The following is a 19,177-nucleotide window of genomic DNA, read 5'->3' as shown; positions in this document are numbered from 1 at the left end:
ATAAAAACAAAAGAAAGAAACTTACGCTTTGAAAACGGGCAATAATAGACACTTTTTCTCAAAAATATTCAGATGGTTCTTCCATTTCCTTATTTTTTCGTACTCCTGAAAATTAAAGAAAAAATACATAAAACTTCAAATTTCAAATTTCAAACTCTTACTTTTTGACACAAATATGAATAGAAGAAGCTATTGAAGATATGTTGACCTTGTTTTAGATTCAGGTTTCTTGAAAAATGTGTTAAAATAAAAAAGAAATAATTAAATATCTTACAGGATGAAGAAGTTTATAACCATGTCATTTATCATTCCATCGGCATTCAGGGACTGCAAATCAGTATTTATGATGAGCAGCCCTTTATCGCTGCAAAAAATCTCATATATAAAATAAAATTGGCAAATTCTCTTCTGGTTAAGATTACCTGTTTGAAGCTCCGCGTCTTGCACATCTTCATCCTCTTCAACGTCATCCCCATCATCTCGTTTGTCGTCCTTCTCTTTTTCATTGTCTTGTTTGTCCTCCTCATCCTTCCCTTCCTGCACCTCTCTCTGAAATATTAGTTAGTCTTTTTCTTGTTCAAAGACTAATAACTAATAAGCATAAACCCTTACTTTTTCTTTGTCCGCATTTTCATCCACGCGAGTTCGTTCTTGCTGTTCTTGGCTTTCTTCCTCCACCAGAGTTTCTCTTTCTCTTTCTTCATGCTCGTGCTGCACAATAACGAGAGCTAAATCCTCAGTATTTTTCTTCTTTTGTTCTTGCTCCTTCCTTATTCCCTCCTGTTCGTCTTCCCCATCCTTCCCTTCCTGCACCTCTCTCTGAAAATAGTAATTAGTCTTTAGCTTCTCCAAAGACGAGTAACTAAATAAACATAAAACTGTACCTTTTCTTTGTCCACATTTTCATCCACGCGAGTTTGTTCTTGGCTTTCTTCCTTCACCAGAGTTTCTCTTTCTCTTTCTTCATGCTCGTGTGTAAGACACAAAATCCCTAGGCCCCAAAGTGGAGCCGGAAGGGCGCCACATGGTAGTGGCCGAAGCGAGAGCCAAACGAGCGTAACACGTTTGGACCAAAAGCTCCGACTTGAAAAGTCAAGAGCGGGAGTGGAACTCCCAACGAAGTGCTCAAGGAACGAGCACGAAGCGAGCAAAAGGCGAGGCTCCAAAAAGGGACCCAAAAGGACCAACACATGACACGTGGGAGTGTCCGAGATGGACTCGAGTTGGAGTCCGAAGTGGAGTCCGAGATGGACCCGAGTTGGAGTCCGAAATGGAGTCCGAGATGGACCCGAGATGGAGTCCGAGATGGAGTCCGAAGTGGAGTCCGAGGTGGACCCGAGATGGACCCGAGTTGGAGTCCGAAGTGGAGTCCGAGATGGACCCGAGATGGAGTCCGAGATGGACCCGAGTTGGAGTCCGAAGTGGAGTCCGAGATGGACCCGAGATGGAGTCCGAGATGGAGTCCGAGATGGAGTCCGAGGTGGACCCGAGATGGACCCGAAATGGAGTCCGAGATGGAGTCCGAGATGGACCCGAGATGGAGTCCGAGATGGAGTCCGAGATGGACCCGAGATGGACCCGAGATGGAGTCCGAGATGGAGTCCGAAATGGAGTCCGAGATGGAGTCCGAAGTCGAGACCGAGACCGGGACCGAGACCGAGACCGAGACCGAGATCGGGAACGAGACCGAGACCGAGGCCGAGGCCGAGGCCGAGCCCGAGCCCGAGTCCGAGTCCGAATCCGAGTCCGAGTCCGAGTCCGAGTCCGAGTCCGAGTCCGGAGCCTGAGAGGGTGAAAGCCCAAAGCGTTCGTCTCCCAGACCCTGGGGGGTTTGGTGAGCTCCAAAAGTATAGTAGGGGGAGGACTGCAGTGGAGCCAGTTTGGCCAGGAAAGGCCAGTTTGGCCCAGGAAGGCCAGACCCAGTGTTGGGTGATGAACTGACCACTGGGAAGTCCAAGACTAGAGTGAATACGGACCGACAAGCGGGGTAGCTTGGTGAAGTGTTCAAGAGCCGGCTCTAGTTCCCCCGGGAGATCGACTGGCCGATGCTCCCAGTCCAAGTGTGGGTGGCACTACCTACTTGGATACCAGGCGTGGCTCAACGGAACCTCGCTCTAAGCCCATGGCTAGAGCACCTAAAGGCGATAGGTGGGGAGAGTACCCAGGTGGCTCGCGTAAGGCCACGGTGTTCCGAAATGTCGTCCCAAAGGCCCAGACTGTGGAAAGGAAGAGGAGCAGTCCTCTGGGGTAGTGACCAAGGACACAGTCGTGTGGTGAGGAAGTCCCAGAGGACCGTGGGACTTAGTGGTCGGGCCTGTGGGCCTCGATCCAGTGGCAGTGTTGGCAAATACGGCCAGGGGCAGAAAGGGACTTGGTAGGAACTGACAAAGGGACTTTGGGGAAGGCGATTCCCCAGGTCTGTGGGCATCCTAAGGATGCTAAGGAGTGGATCCAGGGTGACCCCTCGTAGACAGATGGCCCAGTCTTGGAGAGACGGGATGGTGATGCAAGTGGTATTGGACCATTTGCGCAGCAAAGGTGAATGGGCATGGCCTTAGCGTAACGGGCCGAGATGTCAGTGATACCTTGGGTTGTCGATCATGGGATCGGACACGTGGAGCACTTGGACCGAGTGCTAAGGGTGAGTGGCATGGATGCCATTCTCGGGGCTAGCAAGCCCCTAAGTCCTGAGTTGGACTTATGGAGGTTGTCAATGAGACTCCTCCAAGTGGTCAGAGGTGTGGTTAAGTGACTAAAGTAAAATGGAAAATTTAGTCCCTTACAATTTGGTATCGGAGCTGTTCCTTAGTCCGACTTTTATTGGTGCTCAAGTATATCACCACTAGTGTTGGCATCGGAAGGTCCGAGGAGTGGGCCTATCCTTGAGGAGTAGCAAGTCGGGAAGACATGGCTCTCCATTACAGTTCATGTGTGAACTTGTAGACGAGGTGGTGGATAGAAAAGGGCCAATAATGGAACGACTTTGGGATCTTGGGAACAGTGCAAGGTTTTCCTCATTGAGTTGAGGATGTGATCCGGATGAGCATTTGTCTTAGCAAATCGACTAAAGTTGGGATCACGGGAAAGATAGAGACTCCAAAACAATGAAGGAGTCACAAGATTATCCTCACATAGTTGAGGTTGGTGCTCATGAAAGCGAGACCAGAAGTAATGACCGTGGGAGGTCAAATACGGAAGAGGACTCAAGTCTTTGAAAAGGTAGCCGGGGCTACCTCTAATAAATGCTGGAACAACCCAAGGAGTTGGGGGTGTATTAAGTGGATGAGTTGGTGTTCTCATCACATGGACTAGTAGTCCTAAGGGGCAAAGGTTGCCCCCAAAGAACAAAATCAAGTGTCGGAGTAACACTTGTGAAAATAGTCCTTTTGAGTAGGACAGGAATGCAAGAAGTGTATTCCAGTGAGCTAGTGCCTCACAAGTAGGACCTTACGGGTCTGTGGATTAACCAAGTCCAAAACTGCTGGATGACTCAAGCAGAGTCAACGGATGGTCCTAAAAGGACCGATGGAAGCATTTGGACTGAGGTGTGTTGTACCCCACAAAGGATGGGGGGGGATCATAGGATCCAAGGATGAGAACAGAGGGTATCTCATCGATGGCAAAATATGCAATGCTAAAGTTATGGGAAAGGTGTTCCTAGAAGAAAACAACTTTGACACAAAGTTGTGTGTGACCTCTATGGTGCAATGCTAACAGATGGTTGGCATGAGAAAGGGCGGTGTTGGTCTTGGCAAAGACTTAGATACGAAGGGAAAGTGTCATAGAGGTAGGCTCGTGGAGCCGATGGTGTGGAGACACCAAATGTGTCAAGGTGTGATACCTTGAGGCTATGTTGGTGGGTTCATGAGAACCCCTTGCCAAAGGAATCCCAATGGAAATGGGAATGGCATAGCCTAAGCTGCAGAGCATGCAGTTGGAGTGTGGTGACCCAGATAGTGATGGAGGTGTGAAAGCACCAAGCAATGAGTTGTAGGACTTGACAACTATGAGGCAACTAAACAAGAGGTGCAAAATAACTGGTTAAACGGGTAGAAGGTAGCTACCCAAGACTTCTAGTATAGGGAAGTCGGATATACCCTTACGGGGGATAAGTTGCTTATGTTGCGATATAGTAAGTCAATGTCATAAAAGGAAATACTCATTGTTAAGAAAGCCATCATTGGGACACCCGAACACTCTAGAACACCAGAAGGTGGTGTTTGATGTCGCGAGGGCAATAGATAAAGCCCAAGGGACTAAGTCCCTAGCGAATGATGGATAGAAGGTGCTATCCAAATGTCCAAGGTTGCGGAGACAGGAGAGGACTGTCTACCCAAGTTGGACAAAGCCAAAAATGGAATTTTGGCAAGGCTAGTGATGGGCATGTAAAGGCCCATAAGCAACAATGTAATCCTAGTGTGTGGGATTATAAGGTGAGCATACCCGGATTGAGGAACCACTCCCTAGGCTATTGGGTAGGTTCATCCCTAAGAATACTTGCTAAAGCGTGATAGAAAGTGCAAAGCTATCCTCCTGGTCTGGAGGAGAATGACCAAAGGAAAGGTGTGAAGCCAAAAAGCAAGAAGTAAGGGGATAGAACCGAACCATAAGAATCAGGGCATAACCAAGGTTGGTTATGCCAGCTGGGAGTGGAGAATCAAGTGGGGGCTCAAGGGTGTTGCCGCTAGCAACCGTGATGCCATGGAGAGTCTAAAATATGGAATTGTCCATGTTAGACTATGTGGCATTTGGAAGGCTTGCAAAAAGGGAGGCCTTAACAAGCTGAGGGACAGAGTTCCTTCAAGGTTCCCAAAGACGATTCTAGGTTGCTTAGTACCTAGAAAGGCCAAGTGTAAATGGTTCATGGAACGCGTGAAATCAGAGTGGCGCAGCAGAAGCGTGGTCTTGAAGCTTGCCATGAGGCAAGGCTATCAAGGTTAGGGAAGTAGTTCCCGAGTGTTCAAAGAGAGGGCTTTGAACGAAAGTCAATGGTCAAGGACTTTCACGCTTATGCAGGAACCATGTTACAGTGGACGGAGGACTTGCCAAGCGAGATTGGCACGTCGGGGGAACAAATACCCTAGTTGAAGGTGATAACTTCAAAAAGGGTGGGCCATGGGGCCGAGCATGGAGGAGTCCATGCATGATCACAGACATGTCAAGTGAGAGGACTTGGCAGTGTGGAGGAACTAGGTTCCTAAGCTGTGATCTGTAGCGCGCTTTAAAAATAGGTTGGTGCACCGGCGTGGGGAGTCACGCCAGGCATCCTGGGTGATGCCGTCCGTAGATGCATATACGGAGGTTGGGTTCGAGTCCCGACCCTCTAGTGCTTGGGTTCGAGTCCCAAATCACTAGGGCGTGGTGATGGTTTGGAATATGAGGACACTCATATTTCGGTGGTCATGGACTCTCAGTGGGGAGACTGGTTTGGGCACACCGCCAAGCGAGGGATGCCTCGGAGTCGTGATGCACGGTTAGATTGCTTAGTGTGAAAGCTCAGCATATCTAACTTGAACACTTTGGTGCAAGTGGCACCAAGGTCGTGGTGAGTGAGATGGGGACACCTAATCTTAGTTGCTATGGACCCTTGGCCGTAAGGGCTAGCTTGGGTGCACCGCCAAGTGTGGGGGATGCCCCCGGGGTTATAGTCAACAACTTGGAGGTCTAGAAGACCAAGTACCTCTTGGCAACTCTGTTAAGGTGCCAAGGTGAGATCACTAGGTGATCTTATGGCCAGAAAAGGACAAGGTCCTTGGTTGGCTAAGGAATGAAGTTCCTGGTTCAAAATGTTGAAATTGAACTGTTTAAGGTGGTGTGGCTTGGTCGTGATAACCAAGTGGGAAGAGCACCTAAGGGAAATAAACTATGTCCGTGCGATGGCATAGTGAGTCCGAGGAAAGTAGTCTCTATAAAAGACCCATGGGAGGGTCACGAAGTTGGGCCATGGATAGAGCCCATAGCAGAAGATGCTAAAGAGACATACTAGGGGTGAACATCCTCCGGACTTGGCAAAGAAGAGTCTTTGCTATGGAACCGAAAGGAAACCTCAAAAATGGAGGTAGCGATCCTATGTTGCTTGGTGCAACAATCCAAGGATAGGAGCAAAAGATGAGTGCCCAAGATAGGGCCGTGGAATCCATTGGAAAGAATCCAAGTGGCAAAGTTAGCCAAGGAACACTAAGGCGGTTGATGCTAACGGATTGCGGAAAAAGAAGTGGACTTCCAAGGATGGATTCCCAAGTGCTCCAATTTGGTGAAGGAAAGGCTCCAAGTGAGGGAGCAACTAAGTAGCCAAAAGATAGGGCCGTGGACAGCCCTAGCACAAATAATGATAAATGGAACGTAATGCCAATGGTGGCACAAAAATAGAAAAAAGGATGAGGGTGCCCTCGAGTAGAGAACTTCCTAGGAGGGGAAGTGGAGTTGCACAAAATGTGCAAGGCAAGGTGTCGGAGACACCTAGAAAATTGACTTCGAGAAGTCAAAAGTAAACGTTCCAAAGTGCAAAGGTAGATCAATGGAATCTGTGACTACTCAAGAATGAGTAGTGGAATTGAGTTAGAGAGGGTGCCTCTAACGGGTTTAGCGAGAACTAAACCAATAAACGGAAAGAACCACCCCAAGTGGTCCAACCAGTTTCTAAGTTGGAGAGACTATCTTCCTTAGAGGATGGACAAGGCATGGTGAGCCTTCGGGGTAAAACCATAGACAAATATTGGCCGGGTGCCAAGGATGGGAATGGTAATACCTGCGAGTGTTACTTTATAAAAGGGTTTACCGTTCGATGAGGACATCGAACTTCGTCTATGGGTGGTGGAGTTGTGAGACACAAAATCCCTAGGCCCCAAAGTGGAGCCGGAAGGGCGCCACATGGTAGTGGCCGAAGCGAGAGCCAAACGAGCGTAACACATTTGGACCAAAAGCTCCGACTTGAAAAGTCAAGAGCGGGAGTGGAACTCCCAACGAAGTGCTCAAGGAACGAGCACGAAGCGAGCAAAAGGCGAGGCTCCAAAAAGGGACCCAAAAGGACCAACACATGACACGTGGGAGTGTCCGAGATGGACTCGAGTTGGAGTCCGAAGTGGAGTCCGAGATGGACCCGAGTTGGAGTCCGAAATGGAGTCCGAGATGGACCCGAGATGGAGTCCGAGATGGAGTCCGAAGTGGAGTCCGAGGTGGACCCGAGATGGACCCGAGTTGGAGTCCGAAGTGGAGTCCGAGATGGACCCGAGATGGAGTCCGAGATGGAGTCCGAGATGGAGTCCGAGGTGGACCCGAGATGGACCCGAGTTGGAGTCCGAAGTGGAGTCCGAGATGGACCCGAGATGGAGTCCGAGATGGAGTCCGAGATGGAGTCCGAGGTGGACCCGAGATGGACCCGAAATGGAGTCCGAGATGGAGTCCGAGATGGACCCGAGATGGAGTCCGAGATGGAGTCCGAGATGGACCCGAGATGGACCCGAGATGGAGTCCGAGATGGAGTCCGAAATGGAGTCCGAGATGGAGTCCGAAGTCGAGACCGAGACCGGGACCGAGACCGAGACCGAGACCGAGATCGGGAACGAGACCGAGACCGAGGCCGAGGCCGAGGCCGAGCCCGAGCCCGAGTCCGAGTCCGAATCCGAGTCCGAGTCCGAGTCCGAGTCCGAGTCCGAGTCCGGAGCCTGAGAGGGTGAAAGCCCAAAGCGTTCGTCTCCCAGACCCTGGGGGGTTTGGTGAGCTCCAAAAGTATAGTAGGGGGAGGACTGCAGTGGAGCCAGTTTGGCCAGGAAAGGCCAGTTTGGCCCAGGAAGGCCAGACCCAGTGTTGGGTGATGAACTGACCACTGGGAAGTCCAAGACTAGAGTGAATACGGACCGACAAGCGGGGTAGCTTGGTGAAGTGTTCAAGAGCCGGCTCTAGTTCCCCCGGGAGATCAACTGGCCGATGCTCCCAGTCCAAGTGTGGGTGGCACTACCTACTTGGATACCAGGCGTGGCTCAACGGAACCTCGCTCTAAGCCCATGGCTAGAGCACCTAAAGGCGATAGGTGGGGAGAGTACCCAGGTGGCTCGCATAAGGCCACGGTGTTCCGAAATGTCGTCCCAAAGGCCCAGACTGTGGAAAGGAAGAGGAGCAGTCCTCTGGGGTAGTGACCAAGGACACAGTCGTGTGGTGAGGAAGTCCCAGAGGACCGTGGGACTTAGTGGTCGGGCCTGTGGGCCTCGATCCAGTGGCAGTGTTGGCAAACACGGCCAGGGGCAGAAAGGGACTTGGTAGGAACTGACAAAGGGACTTTGGGGAAGGCGATTCCCCAGGTCTGTGGGCATCCTAAGGATGCTAAGGAGTGGATCCAGGGTGACCCCTCGTAGACAGATGGCCCAGTCTTGGAGAGACGGGATGGTGATGCAAGTGGTATTGGACCATTTGCGCAGCAAAGGTGAATGGGCATGGCCTTAGCGTAACGGGCCGAGATGTCAGTGATACCTTGGGTTGTCGATCATGGGATCGGACACGTGGAGCACTTGGACCGAGTGCTAAGGGTGAGTGGCATGGATGCCATTCTCGGGGCTAGCAAGCCCCCAAGTCCTGAGTTGGACTTATGGAGGTTGTCAATGAGACTCCTCCAAGTGGTCAGAGGTGTGGTTAAGTGACTAAAGTAAAATGGAAAATTTAGTCCCTTACATCGTGCTACACAATAACGAGAGCTAAATGCTCAGTCTTTTTCTTCTTCTGTTCTCGCTCTTTCCTTACTCCCCGTTTCCTCTTTCTCTGCAAAAGAAACAGAGTAAAAAAGATACAGAAAATAAGAAACTTACCACTTCCTGCTCGCATTGAGGAGCATGCTTCTCCTCCTTATCCTGACAGTGGCTGTGCTCATGCTTAGTCTTTTTCTTCTTCTGTTCTCTCATCTTCCTTATTTCCTGTTTCCTCTTTCTCTGCAGAAAAAAACAGAGTAAAAACGTTTCAGACAACAAAAAAATTACCAGTTCCTGCTCACGTTGAGCAGCACGTAATCGTCTATCTTGCTTCTTTTTGTCATTCACCAGCAGCAAGTCGGCATAGTGTTTTTTCCACGTTTTAATATCTTGTAGGATTTTTATTTTCCGACTCTCTTCGTCCTTGATGTGGCTATACTTCATGTTCAGAAGCTTGAGCTTCTGTTTCTCCAGTCTGCGCAGCAGCATTTCATTCTGCACCTGATCTTCTAAATCTTGCATAACAAAAATTTGCATAAAAATTCAAATGATTTTTGAGGAAAAACAATTCTACACCTGGTACTTCTTGGAGGAGGACTCTTGCTTAGTCTTCCTCCCATTTCCATTTCCTGATTTTAGCATTGTCAACTGGAAAAAACAATATTAGAAAAGAAAACCATACCAAAAATGTACGATTTCACGGTTGTGAATTCTGATCCTATGCTGATTCAGAGCTGCCTTATCGAAAAACTGCTCATCGCAAACTCCATCCAAGGGGTGAGCAAGGACATTCTCGAGCTTGCATACATATGGCTTGTCGTCTCCATCCTCGAGATACTCCCATTCATCTGTATCACTAAATGCGTCACTAAATGCGTCGATGTCTTCCTTGGCCGAGGCGGCTCTGCACATCACTGAAAAATTGCCGAAGATGAGCAACCGAAGATAGAAACCCCTTCAGGGCTGTGCATGTTTGAAAAAAAAGCAGCGATAAGGGGCACCTGAGCTTCCTACTGACGATCTTGATCAGCGGCTCTGTGCATCTTCAAGTAGATGCCACAGATAAGCAGCCAATTGATCAACAAAATTTGAGAAAAAGACCAAAGACGAAACACCTCAGCAAGCATGCCTTTTCACCGAAACAAAAGCAGCCTTCCTATCATTAATATAGTTGAATATATATTACATCTTCTATTTTTCAAGTGTAATTTGTTTTCTGTACATTGTACATGAGAACAATAATTTCTAATCATAAATTGAAAAGCATAGTTTTCAACAACCATAATGATATATGAAGCACAAAAATCTATCATATCTTCATAGGTTTCTTCTAAAAGCTTACCTAATTCACTTCTTACAACTGATCCTTCCTTTGTACCACCTACTTCATTCACAACACATTTTGCAAAAGAATTTTCAACTATATTACAAACCTAAATACTAATTGTAATAATTCTTATTCTTCCTTCCTGATTTGTTACTATTGTGCTGGTATCTTGCTTTTAACCCCTTGGAAACAGACCATTAGGAATGAAAGCAACCATAGTACTAATAACATTAAAAAATGAAATGAACTGATTCTAAAGATAACACATCAAAATCACCTGCATCAATTTGAGAAGGATATACTTCTGAAAAAAAAATATAACACTTCATTGGAATATTTTATTTTATTTTATAGTCTTCTTAATTATTTTATAAGTAAAAAAATAAAAAATTTCTTAATACATTTAAAATAAATTGAAAATAGATTAATAATTAAAGAAAAGAGAAATTTAATAAAATTATAAGGAGGTGCTTAGCAAAAGTCATTAATAAAATTTACCTTTGTTTTAATATATTTATATATTTAATAATTTGCTATGTGTTGCATGTAGTAATGCTTGGTTTGCTTAATAGTAGTGTTATTTCTACTTATGAATCTAATTGATCATATAAAACTTTATAATTATAAACTTGTTTATAATTTATAAATACTAGATTAATCTTATTGCATATCAACCATTAGATGGTAGAATAAAAAATAATATACTAGAAAGTGTTTAAGCAAATTTATAAATTATAAACACAAGATTAATCTAAATGAATAACAGCTATTAGATGGTAGAATATCCTAGAATATTCTAGCATGTTCTAAGTCCCTTTACAGGTTTTTTCAAAAGTTCAAATTTAAAGTAATAACTATCAATGTGTAAAAGTGGCTGTTATGCGGATTTTAGCACAATTATACACTTTACTTTTTTAGAATCTCATATTTTTAAAACTGATTAAGGATCCTATTAAGCAAAACAAGCACTACTTTCTCTTGCTGATAAAAAAGAGCTATGGATAAATTTGAAAACATTTTTTAATCTGTTAGAAATAAACAACTTCACACAGATCATCAGATATACCTAGAACGAAGTTAACCCTCAAGATTTGTTCACTAGATCAATTTATTTTATCATAACTTTGACTTACAAGCAGTTTCTTGCAAACTTTGCTCGCTCAAGAGTGATCAACGAAAGGTATATTAGTGAATCAAGATTTCTGTGCAAAGATAAAAGCATTTCCCATATGAAACTCACTCCAACACTTAACAATCAGGATGGTAAGCAATGAAATGCTAATTTTGTGATGGGATTTGTAACAATATGTTCAAAATATTTATAAATTGGGTTCATGAGACTCAAGTGTGTTTCTATTTGCATTCATGCAAGATTCCATACACAAAGGACTTGCAAATTAAAGCCAAGACCTCTTGCATCTGAAGAAAGAATCATAACACTAGACCAAATGCCCATTAAATCTCTCATAAAGATTGAAATCCACACTAATTCAACCATCTTTCCTAACAAACTTAAGTTATGCAACTTGTATATCATTGCAAAAAATATTCTCTGGTCTGATAAGATTAAAGGGTGTTAATAATTTGTATTATAGAAACATTTGGCTTGCTTATTCCTTTTCTAATCTCTTATTTTGTATATCTTTAATTTTTTTATCACTTTTAAAATAAAAAATTTGATAAGAATCCTACTAAAAAAAATAAATTTAAAATAATATGGTTTATTAATAATTATACTATTTATTAATTTTTGTAAATACAAGTTATTATTTTCAACTAAAATGCTAGGCAGAAAAGGAGCTGGCTGAAGTTTGATGTCATTTCTTTGAGCTAGCAATCTTCACTGGCTATAACACAAATACTGAAAGCTCGATTGGATATGGGTTGTATGAGCAAATTCCCAGCTAGGTTCTGGTTTTTAGTAAAGTTTCATTTTTCCTTTAGTCACTAGATTATGAAGTTCAAGTGATTCTTCTAGTTTTGTTGCCATATTGTTTCCCATTATTTGCAGCATATGGCTTGAGCAGTCCAAGAGCATTTACAAATCCTCGAGAGAGCTTGAGCATATCTTTTTACTTTGATATTTTCCAAATATTGGCAGGATTCACAATTTCTTCCATCAACACGCATGGGCATAGCAATCCGAGCATAAACCAAAGATACGACTTTTTAAAATGAAATGCAGTCATAACCAGCAAATCTTTTATTCACTATAGCGCAAATGTTGGTATCATGCAGAATGATCTGCGTTATTATGCTACAAAAATTCATGAGCGAGCATTTTCTCAGTCGTCGAGTTCAATAATCTTAACGACCGACGAGTCTCCAAGCTTCTGGCACACGACGATTCTGTCGTGAGGTTTGATGATTCCTGCCACTTTGCCGTGATCCAGGGCCACTCTAAGAATCGACTCATTTGTAGTGCTATTGGACTCGGCCTGCAAGAACAACAGTCCAGTAAAACGTATCGACGCTGTATCAAACGTACCGGATGGCGAGGATCCGCAAGCATTGGAAATAGCCCTCTCACAGCCAAGCATTGCCTTGCCTAAACAAGTCCTTAAAATAAACAAAGAAGGAAAGAGGTCCAACGTGAGTACCTGGAAAGCTCCTATGAACGTCCAGCGCAAATGGTTCGTAGTGAGCCTTGGAATAACAAGCACGAGCACAGGCATTGGTGGCCTGTACTTTGCTATAAGCCTGCTCGGAAGCAAAGACACACTGTTGGCAATCCAGCTCAATGAAGAGACTGTACCTGGCAGCGCGTCCAGAGGAGCTAAACACAACAATAACGGACGCCTTGACCTTAACAGCAGCTCTCACCGCCGAGGACGCAATGGATTCGAGGTGAGACATTGGTTCTCCAACTTTCTTGACGGTTTTCTTAAAGTAATTAGCATGGTTGTAGACCTTCTCAGCCTGCAATAGTGGTTTTTAGCATTCCAGAAACAACGAAAAAATAACGAAGAAAGAACTCGGATACATACCTCAGCGCATATCTTGCGCACTGTAGAGATTGTCTCTATCGGGTAGAGTCCGCGTAGTGTCTCTGCCCCGAGTAAAATAGCGTCGGTACCTGCAAAGACAATTTGAAACATGCAAATGAGCAGAAGTGACAAAAACACGCACCATCAAGAACAGCATTAGCCACGTCAGTTGCTTCAGCACGCGTTGGTCTTGGGGTGTCAGTCATGGTGTCCACGACACGAGTTACAACTGCTGGCTTCCCAGCCATATTACATTTGTACAAGGCTGCCTTTTGAAAAAGAAAGACCTGGGAAAGCACGGAGACGTTAGCCACACATCAAGTTAAAGAGACGATGCTCTTACTTTTTCGGGCTGGAGATCAATCCCCAGATTTCCACGTGACAATATGATGCCGTCGGCTTCCTTCAATATTTCATCGAAGTGTCTCAACCCCTGTAATACGAAAACATTTAACCAACAACATTGATTGATAGATTTCGAAACGTACTTCGATGTTTTCAATTTTTGCAAAAACATGCGTCTGCTGAAGATCTCCGAGTTGTGCAAGAAACTCTCGGGCCTGTAAAGCGCTCCAGTTAAAAAAATTTCAAGATTTCAGCGGGAGACTCACCTTTCTCACATCTTCAGCATGTCGAGTGTAAGAAAGCGATAGAAAGTCAATGTTGTTACGCACTCCCCATGTGGAGATTATCTGTATTCACCAAAGCATCAAGCAGTGAATCTCAACCTCATCAAGCGCTTACCTTCTTGTCCGATTCACTCAGTGTCGGCATTCCAATATGCACTTGAGCGGCATGAGCGGTGAACAAGCTGCCAGTTAGAGTAGCACTGTTCTTAACTGTGCAGATCACATCATCCCCTTTCGTTTCCGCAACCTACGTAAATTCATGTCAAAACACGAAAACGCACAACAGAAATGTCGCAAACCTCTAGCCACACGGAAGTTGTCTCACTTCCAGTGAACAGGTATTGACCCAAAAAGATTGTGTCCCCCGGTTTCACAGCCTGAGTTAAGGCCTGTTAGCAATGCATACATTCGAGCCGAGCTGACACTTACCGATGCAAGGTCAGCAAAATTTAAGGGTAGGATTCCAGAAGAAGCCTCAATGACCATGTCGTCAGGGGTCAATGTTACCAACGAATCAGCCTCCAAGGCGATGCTTTTCTCGCCTCTGTTCACTACTTGTAACTCTGGACCAGTTGTATCGAGCATCACCTATAAAAGAAAGAGATACAAGAGCTATTAGGCAACCAAGAAAGAAAAAGAAGAAACCATCCAATACATACTCCACAAAGCTTCTTCGTGTTCTTGATAGCCTTCTTAAGATTCTCCAGTGTTTCCTGGTGGTAGGCATCGTCCCCCCACGAAAAGTCGATTCTCGCCACTGCTCAGAGCAAGATTACAATCACGCACTCACAACATAGAAGAAATTCCACTACCTGACATTCCAGCCTTGAGCAGTCCCTCCAAAACCTCAGGGCTTCGCGATTTCGGCCCCAGAGTCCCGATAATCTTCGTCATCGCAGAGAATGAAGGCACCTGGGAGCACAATGGATGCTTTAGCGAGAGCTAGGTCTATCGAATCGAGCAACACATTACCGATGGGGACGATTCCAGGATTGAGGCCAGGCGGATCGGCTCCTCGAGGAGGAGATGTGGCGCCTGCATCGTGATCTAGATGTGTTCTTCGCGGCGCTGTCGATGATCCTGAGCAGCGGCTGCTGCCTCTTTTAAAAGGCACTTGACCTCCCCTAGTGGGTTTTAATCGAGCATATACGTTTAGTATCGCCTTTTAGGTCAAACTACGTGGATAACACGTGTCTTAAACCATGCCGTGTCATCGAGGGCATTCTATGTACCTTTAGGCTGTGAATTTTTTATCTCTTTCTTCGATGGGCAAGAATGTCGCCGCTAGAGCTAGCGCGAGAGATATTTGTGGATCTTCGCGGTGCAATGCTCCACTTTTTTAATCGCATTGCTGCACGATCACGCCAGTCGCATCAAGAAATCGTGGTGTCACAGGTTTTTCGCTAGATCTGCCGCCAGGGTTTTGAGCTCCAGGGATTGATTTGAAGAGCTGTGGTAATGGACGAGCGTGCTCCTCTGGGAAAGATCAAAGTCGCGACGAAAGCGAACAGGTTTCTCGTCTGCGTGCTTCTCATATTGCTGGCTTTCATTCTTCTCCAGCTTGTGACGATCGAGACGAGAGGAATTTGTGCTGCATTGGAAGCCGCTGAAGATCCAGATGAGCGCTCGTCCACAAGAGGGGCGGCCATGGCATGCATTCGAAATTCCAGCGACAAAGCCGCCATGGCGAAGTGTTTGCAAAAGGTACTTTCGGTCTCTCTAGGCAGCGACGATGTTCCTTCCGTGCTAAACTCTGGTCTAGGCGATGATGGATCTTCCACTTCTAAAGTCGAGAAAGAAACCGCGAAAGAGATCCAGGAAGAGTGTGCTAGAGCCAAGAAAATGCTCGAGGACGAGAAAGAGAAGAAATACTCCACAGCCAAGAAAGAGCTCGAAGAACTCCGGCACGAATTCCAAATGGTGGGCGAACACCTCAGGCACAGTTTCACGATGATGGAGCTCAAGGATTTGTCACAGCCGGGTCTCTCCAATGGCGACACCATCTGGTTCATGAGCTCTCTCCACGGAAATTCTGTGGATGATCAGGGCAAGCCGGAAGAGTTTCGTTTCCCGTCAACTATTTCTCAAGGGAGGCTACTGTGCTTGCAAGGCAACCACACTCACAATGGAACCATGAACAAGTATGGCTTCGCGTGGAAAGGCTTCTTACCGGATGGCGCAACTTATCTCCCAGGATTGACACTCGTAGCTGACAACTACTGGGACTACGTGAATCCCTGGCACAGCATGTCCGCGCTCATCAACTTTGCGGCTTGGCGAGTCGACAATGGCTGCAAAGTCCCGGCCAGGATCGTAGCTTACCACTGGGGAGAGATGGTGACCAAGATGGGCGACTGGATCACCAACGTTCTTCATGCTTCGCTGGGCGTGAAGCTGAGGCCAGACACTTTGAGCTCGTATGGAAGCGGTCCGGTGTGCTTTGAGGACGCCATTGTCCAGCGCAGGGGCCTCGGTGGGATGTCCAAGGAGAGGATGAACAGGCTCTTCGATATGGTGCGTTGCAAGGTCTACCAGTTTTGCAAAGTTCCTCCGAGGTCCTTCGTTCTCGGCGGCAAAGATGGAAGGATTGATATCACTCTCGTCGCGCGGTCGGGGCCGAGAGAATTCAGCAACTTATCTGGTGTTGTTAGTGCTGTCTCGGAGCAGTGTGCAATGGTCAAGGGATGCAAACTCGACATCGTTTCGATCGGCAACTTGAGCTTTTGCGAACAGGTATCTTGGCTCTGGTTTTTTCACTCTCTGGAAGTTGATGTCTATGGTTCTGTGAACTCAGGTGGAAGTGATGAGCAAGAGCGACGTTCTTCTGACTGCTCACGGCGCACAGCTCACAAACATGATGTTCATGCCGAGGGGTGGAAGTGTCATGGAACTCTTTCCAAAAGGCTGGCTAGAGTTTGCGGGAGTCGGGCAGTACATTTATACGTGGCTAGCGGACTGGACTGGGCTCAAGCATGAAGGAGTCTGGAGAGACCCCGATGGTCCGGACTGCCCTTACGATACCAAGACCCAGGCACTCGAGTGCTTTCTCTTCTACAAAGACAGGTCGGTCGGCTTGAATTCGTCTCACCTCTCGTCCTGGACTGCCGATGTTCTTGAGAGAATCCAAGCTCGGAGAGCAAGCAGCGTTGCTGACCACATCTTGGAGACGAGCTGTAGCTGTGACAGTGTTGATCGATTCACATGAAAAGTTAGAGGAACAGCTTCGTCACAAGTTCGCTCAGTTCATATCAGGTAAACTTCTCGGTTTTGTGGCAATTCTCAGTAACTCTTTCAAGTGGCTTACAGATCATTTGGATCATGAGGTATGCTCTCTCAAGTTCCTGCTTCTCAGGTAACTTACCTGGTGAACTCATGCCTGAGATCCAAGGACCTCTCCCAGGCCAAGCGCTTACATGCAAAGCTCATCAGCGACCAATGCCACGACGAGGCACTGCTAAGTCTCTTCATCAAACTCTATGGAAGCTGCGGGAGCATCGAAGACGCTCGCGGTCTCTTCGACCGTTTAGACGATCCGGGTGTTTCTTCGAGGAACGCACTCATGCTAGCTTACGTCCAGAATGGGTCTCTTGCGGAGGCTGAGGAGATTTTCCACCGGATGCCCAAGAGAAGTCTAGCGTCCTGGACAACGCTCTTCGTGGCTTATGCCCAGCTCGGGGATCTCTCCAAGGCTCAAGGTATATTCGACTCCATGCCCGAAAAGGACATAGCGGCATGGAACGCTATGATCCAGGCCTGCATTTACAACGAGGACTTACACTCCGCCAAGAGAATCTTCGACCAAGCTCCAAATCCCAACGTGGTTTCATGGACGAGCATCTTACAAGCATATGCCCAAGCTGGGCATATTGAGTCAGCGAGGAGTGTGTTTGGCCGTATGCCGTACAGGAATGTCGTGACGTGGACTGCCATGCTGGCAGCGTTTGCCCAGCACGGCCAGCTGGAGGACGCCAGGTGGATTTTCGACACAATGCCCGAGAAGAATATAATCTCCTGGAACGCCATGATCCAAGCATATGCCCAAAACGGGCATCTTTTGGCGGCCAAGAAGGCATTTGAGGAGGCGCCGGCGAAAGACGACGTTACTTGGAACACCATGATAACGGTGTTTGCGGAGAATGGACAGACTGAGGCCGCTAAGAGAATCTTTGATAAGATGCCCACACACAATGTGGTTTCTTGGAACGCTATGATAACGTCTTATGCCGAGTCCGGGCATATTCTAGAAGTAAAGAGGATGTTTGACACGATGCCGGTGAGAGATTTTGTCTCGTGGAATGCTATGATGCAGGTTTATGTGGTGAAAGGCGACGTGGAGCAGGCGAAAAGATTATTCGAGGATGCTCCAGAGAGGGATCTAACATGCTGGAATGCGATGATACAGGTATACTCCCAGACTGGCCATACCGATCAGGCAAAGATGCTGTTTGATTCCATACCAAAGTTGTCTACCATCTCTTGTAATACCATGATCACGGGATATGCGGTGGGTGGATACCCGGACGAAGCAAAAGACATATTCGATTCCATGCCACAGCGAGATGTGATCTCGTCCACGGCCTTGATCGCGGCATATTCCCGTAATGGCCGGCAAATCCGCGCCAGGGGAATCTTTGACGCCACCATTGAAAAGAATGTGGTGACGTGGACGACTCTGATTGCCGGGTACGCCCACACAGGCCACGCCCACGAATCGCTGGATGCATTCCACGACATGAAGATCAACGGCCAAGATCCAAATCCCATATCGTTTATGAGCGTTTTGGTGGCGTGTAGCCACATTGGAATGGTGTCACTGGCATTGCATTATTTTATCCAAATGGTGGCGGACTATGGCTTGGAGCCATGGAGGGAACATTATTGTACGCTAATCGATATCCTTGCAAGGTCGGGCCAGGCCTCCAGAGCAGACGATCTTGTGAAGAATATGCCATTTGAGCCAGATAGAGTCTCTTGGGGTGCTTTGCTTGGAGGATGTTCTAGAGCGACGAACACAAACTATATTGCTGCTTTGGCAGCTCAAAATATGCTAGTGCTGGCACCCGGAGATGGCGCGCCTTACGTCCTGTTAGCTAATTATTCCGAAGAATCATCAAAGCTTTAGCATTTCCTTTCCGGATCATGAGGAGGGAATCTCTTACTACTTTTCTACCAGTAAGAAAAAGTAGAGCCTCCTTTTGAAACTTCCATTGTTGCGAAGTCCAGATCCAACCAACCGAAAGCTCATGCTGTGTGATCGAAGCATCCATTTCCAATTTTCTGGACAAGAGACCCTAAACAAGTGGAACCAAATCATAGCATGATACTGTAAGGATCGGCGACCGATCAGGCATGTTTGTTGAGTGTCTTTTGACTTGTAGAAGGTGGCGTCCTACCCAATGCCTAGAAATCTTTTTAAAAACCTAAAGCCCGCCAAAACATCGCGGCTCTAAAAAATTTGCCCCAATGGAATCTTGTTTCCTTGTGCTTGGCGAATATGCATGACGCCCACAGACAATGGGTGACGGGTCACCATATCCAATCCCGGGAAATTCCCAC

At 46.6% G+C, this 19,177-nt stretch overlaps 3 protein-coding genes across 5 annotated transcripts; 2 read left to right on the top strand and 1 right to left on the bottom strand.

Moving 5' to 3' along the window:
• Nucleotides 1-12,180: 12,180 nt before the first annotated feature.
• On the bottom strand, nt 12,181-14,764 carry LOC9646916 (pyruvate kinase 1, cytosolic). The gene is made up of 15 exons (XM_002961711.2): nt 14,594-14,764; nt 14,434-14,533; nt 14,281-14,378; nt 14,051-14,209; nt 13,921-13,998; nt 13,737-13,868; nt 13,604-13,684; nt 13,481-13,552; nt 13,336-13,425; nt 13,135-13,279; nt 12,993-13,081; nt 12,761-12,924; nt 12,606-12,705; nt 12,494-12,553; nt 12,181-12,443 (listed from the first exon to the last, which is right to left on the bottom strand). The coding sequence occupies exons 1-15, from the start codon at nt 14,660-14,662 to the stop codon at nt 12,291-12,293; spliced, it is 1,590 nt and encodes a 529-aa protein (XP_002961757.1). The 5' UTR covers nt 14,663-14,764; the 3' UTR covers nt 12,181-12,290.
• A 133-nt stretch (nt 14,765-14,897) lies between these two features.
• LOC9646915 lies at nt 14,898-16,867 on the top strand. Of its 3 annotated transcripts, none has more exons than XM_024682414.1 (3): nt 15,193-15,325; nt 15,411-16,354; nt 16,416-16,867. In XM_024682414.1, the coding sequence occupies exons 1-3, from the start codon at nt 15,274-15,276 to the stop codon at nt 16,824-16,826; spliced, it is 1,407 nt and encodes a 468-aa protein (XP_024538182.1). In that variant the 5' UTR covers nt 15,193-15,273; the 3' UTR covers nt 16,827-16,867. The 3 variants fall into 3 exon arrangements, with proteins under 3 accessions (XP_002962260.2, XP_024538182.1, XP_024538176.1); XM_024682408.1 differs by having other exon boundaries at nt 15,384-16,354; XM_002962214.2 differs by having other exon boundaries at nt 14,898-16,354.
• On the top strand, nt 16,816-19,085 carry LOC9646914 (pentatricopeptide repeat-containing protein At4g02750). The gene is made up of 2 exons (XM_024682396.1): nt 16,816-16,873; nt 16,928-19,085. The coding sequence occupies exon 2, from the start codon at nt 16,947-16,949 to the stop codon at nt 18,741-18,743; it is 1,797 nt and encodes a 598-aa protein (XP_024538164.1). The 5' UTR covers nt 16,816-16,873; nt 16,928-16,946; the 3' UTR covers nt 18,744-19,085.
• The last annotated feature ends 92 nt before the right edge of the window (nt 19,086-19,177 follow it).

Source organism: Selaginella moellendorffii, unplaced genomic scaffold (genome assembly GCF_000143415.4).
Source record: "Selaginella moellendorffii unplaced genomic scaffold, v1.0 SELMOscaffold_1, whole genome shotgun sequence".
Classification (NCBI taxonomy): domain Eukaryota; kingdom Viridiplantae; phylum Streptophyta; class Lycopodiopsida; order Selaginellales; family Selaginellaceae; genus Selaginella; species Selaginella moellendorffii.
The sequence above is the reverse complement of the archived record's forward strand: the minus strand, read 5'-3'. Positions and strand labels throughout refer to the sequence as shown.

What these genes read in the sequence shown, in the direction of transcription:
- LOC9646915 (XM_002962214.2), top strand. Translation starts at nt 15,080, where the DNA reads ATGGACGAGCGTGCTCCTCTGGGAAAGATCAAAGTCGCGACGAAAGCG. An exon ending in ACTTGAGCTTTTGCGAACAG is followed by an intron (nt 16,355 to 16,415) that starts GTATCTTGGCTC and finishes CTGTGAACTCAG; the next exon opens with GTGGAAGTGATGAGCAAGAG.
- LOC9646914 (XM_024682396.1), top strand. Translation starts at nt 16,947, where the DNA reads ATGCTCTCTCAAGTTCCTGCTTCTCAGGTAACTTACCTGGTGAACTCA.
- LOC9646916 (XM_002961711.2), bottom strand. Translation starts at nt 14,662, where the DNA reads ATGCAGGCGCCACATCTCCTCCTCGAGGAGCCGATCCGCCTGGCCTCA. An exon ending in ATTTTGCTGACCTTGCATCG is followed by an intron (nt 13,999 to 14,050) that starts GTAAGTGTCAGC and finishes GCCTTAACTCAG; the next exon opens with GCTGTGAAACCGGGGGACAC. An exon ending in CGTTCATAGGAGCTTTCCAG is followed by an intron (nt 12,554 to 12,605) that starts GTACTCACGTTG and finishes GGACTTGTTTAG; the next exon opens with GCAAGGCAATGCTTGGCTGT.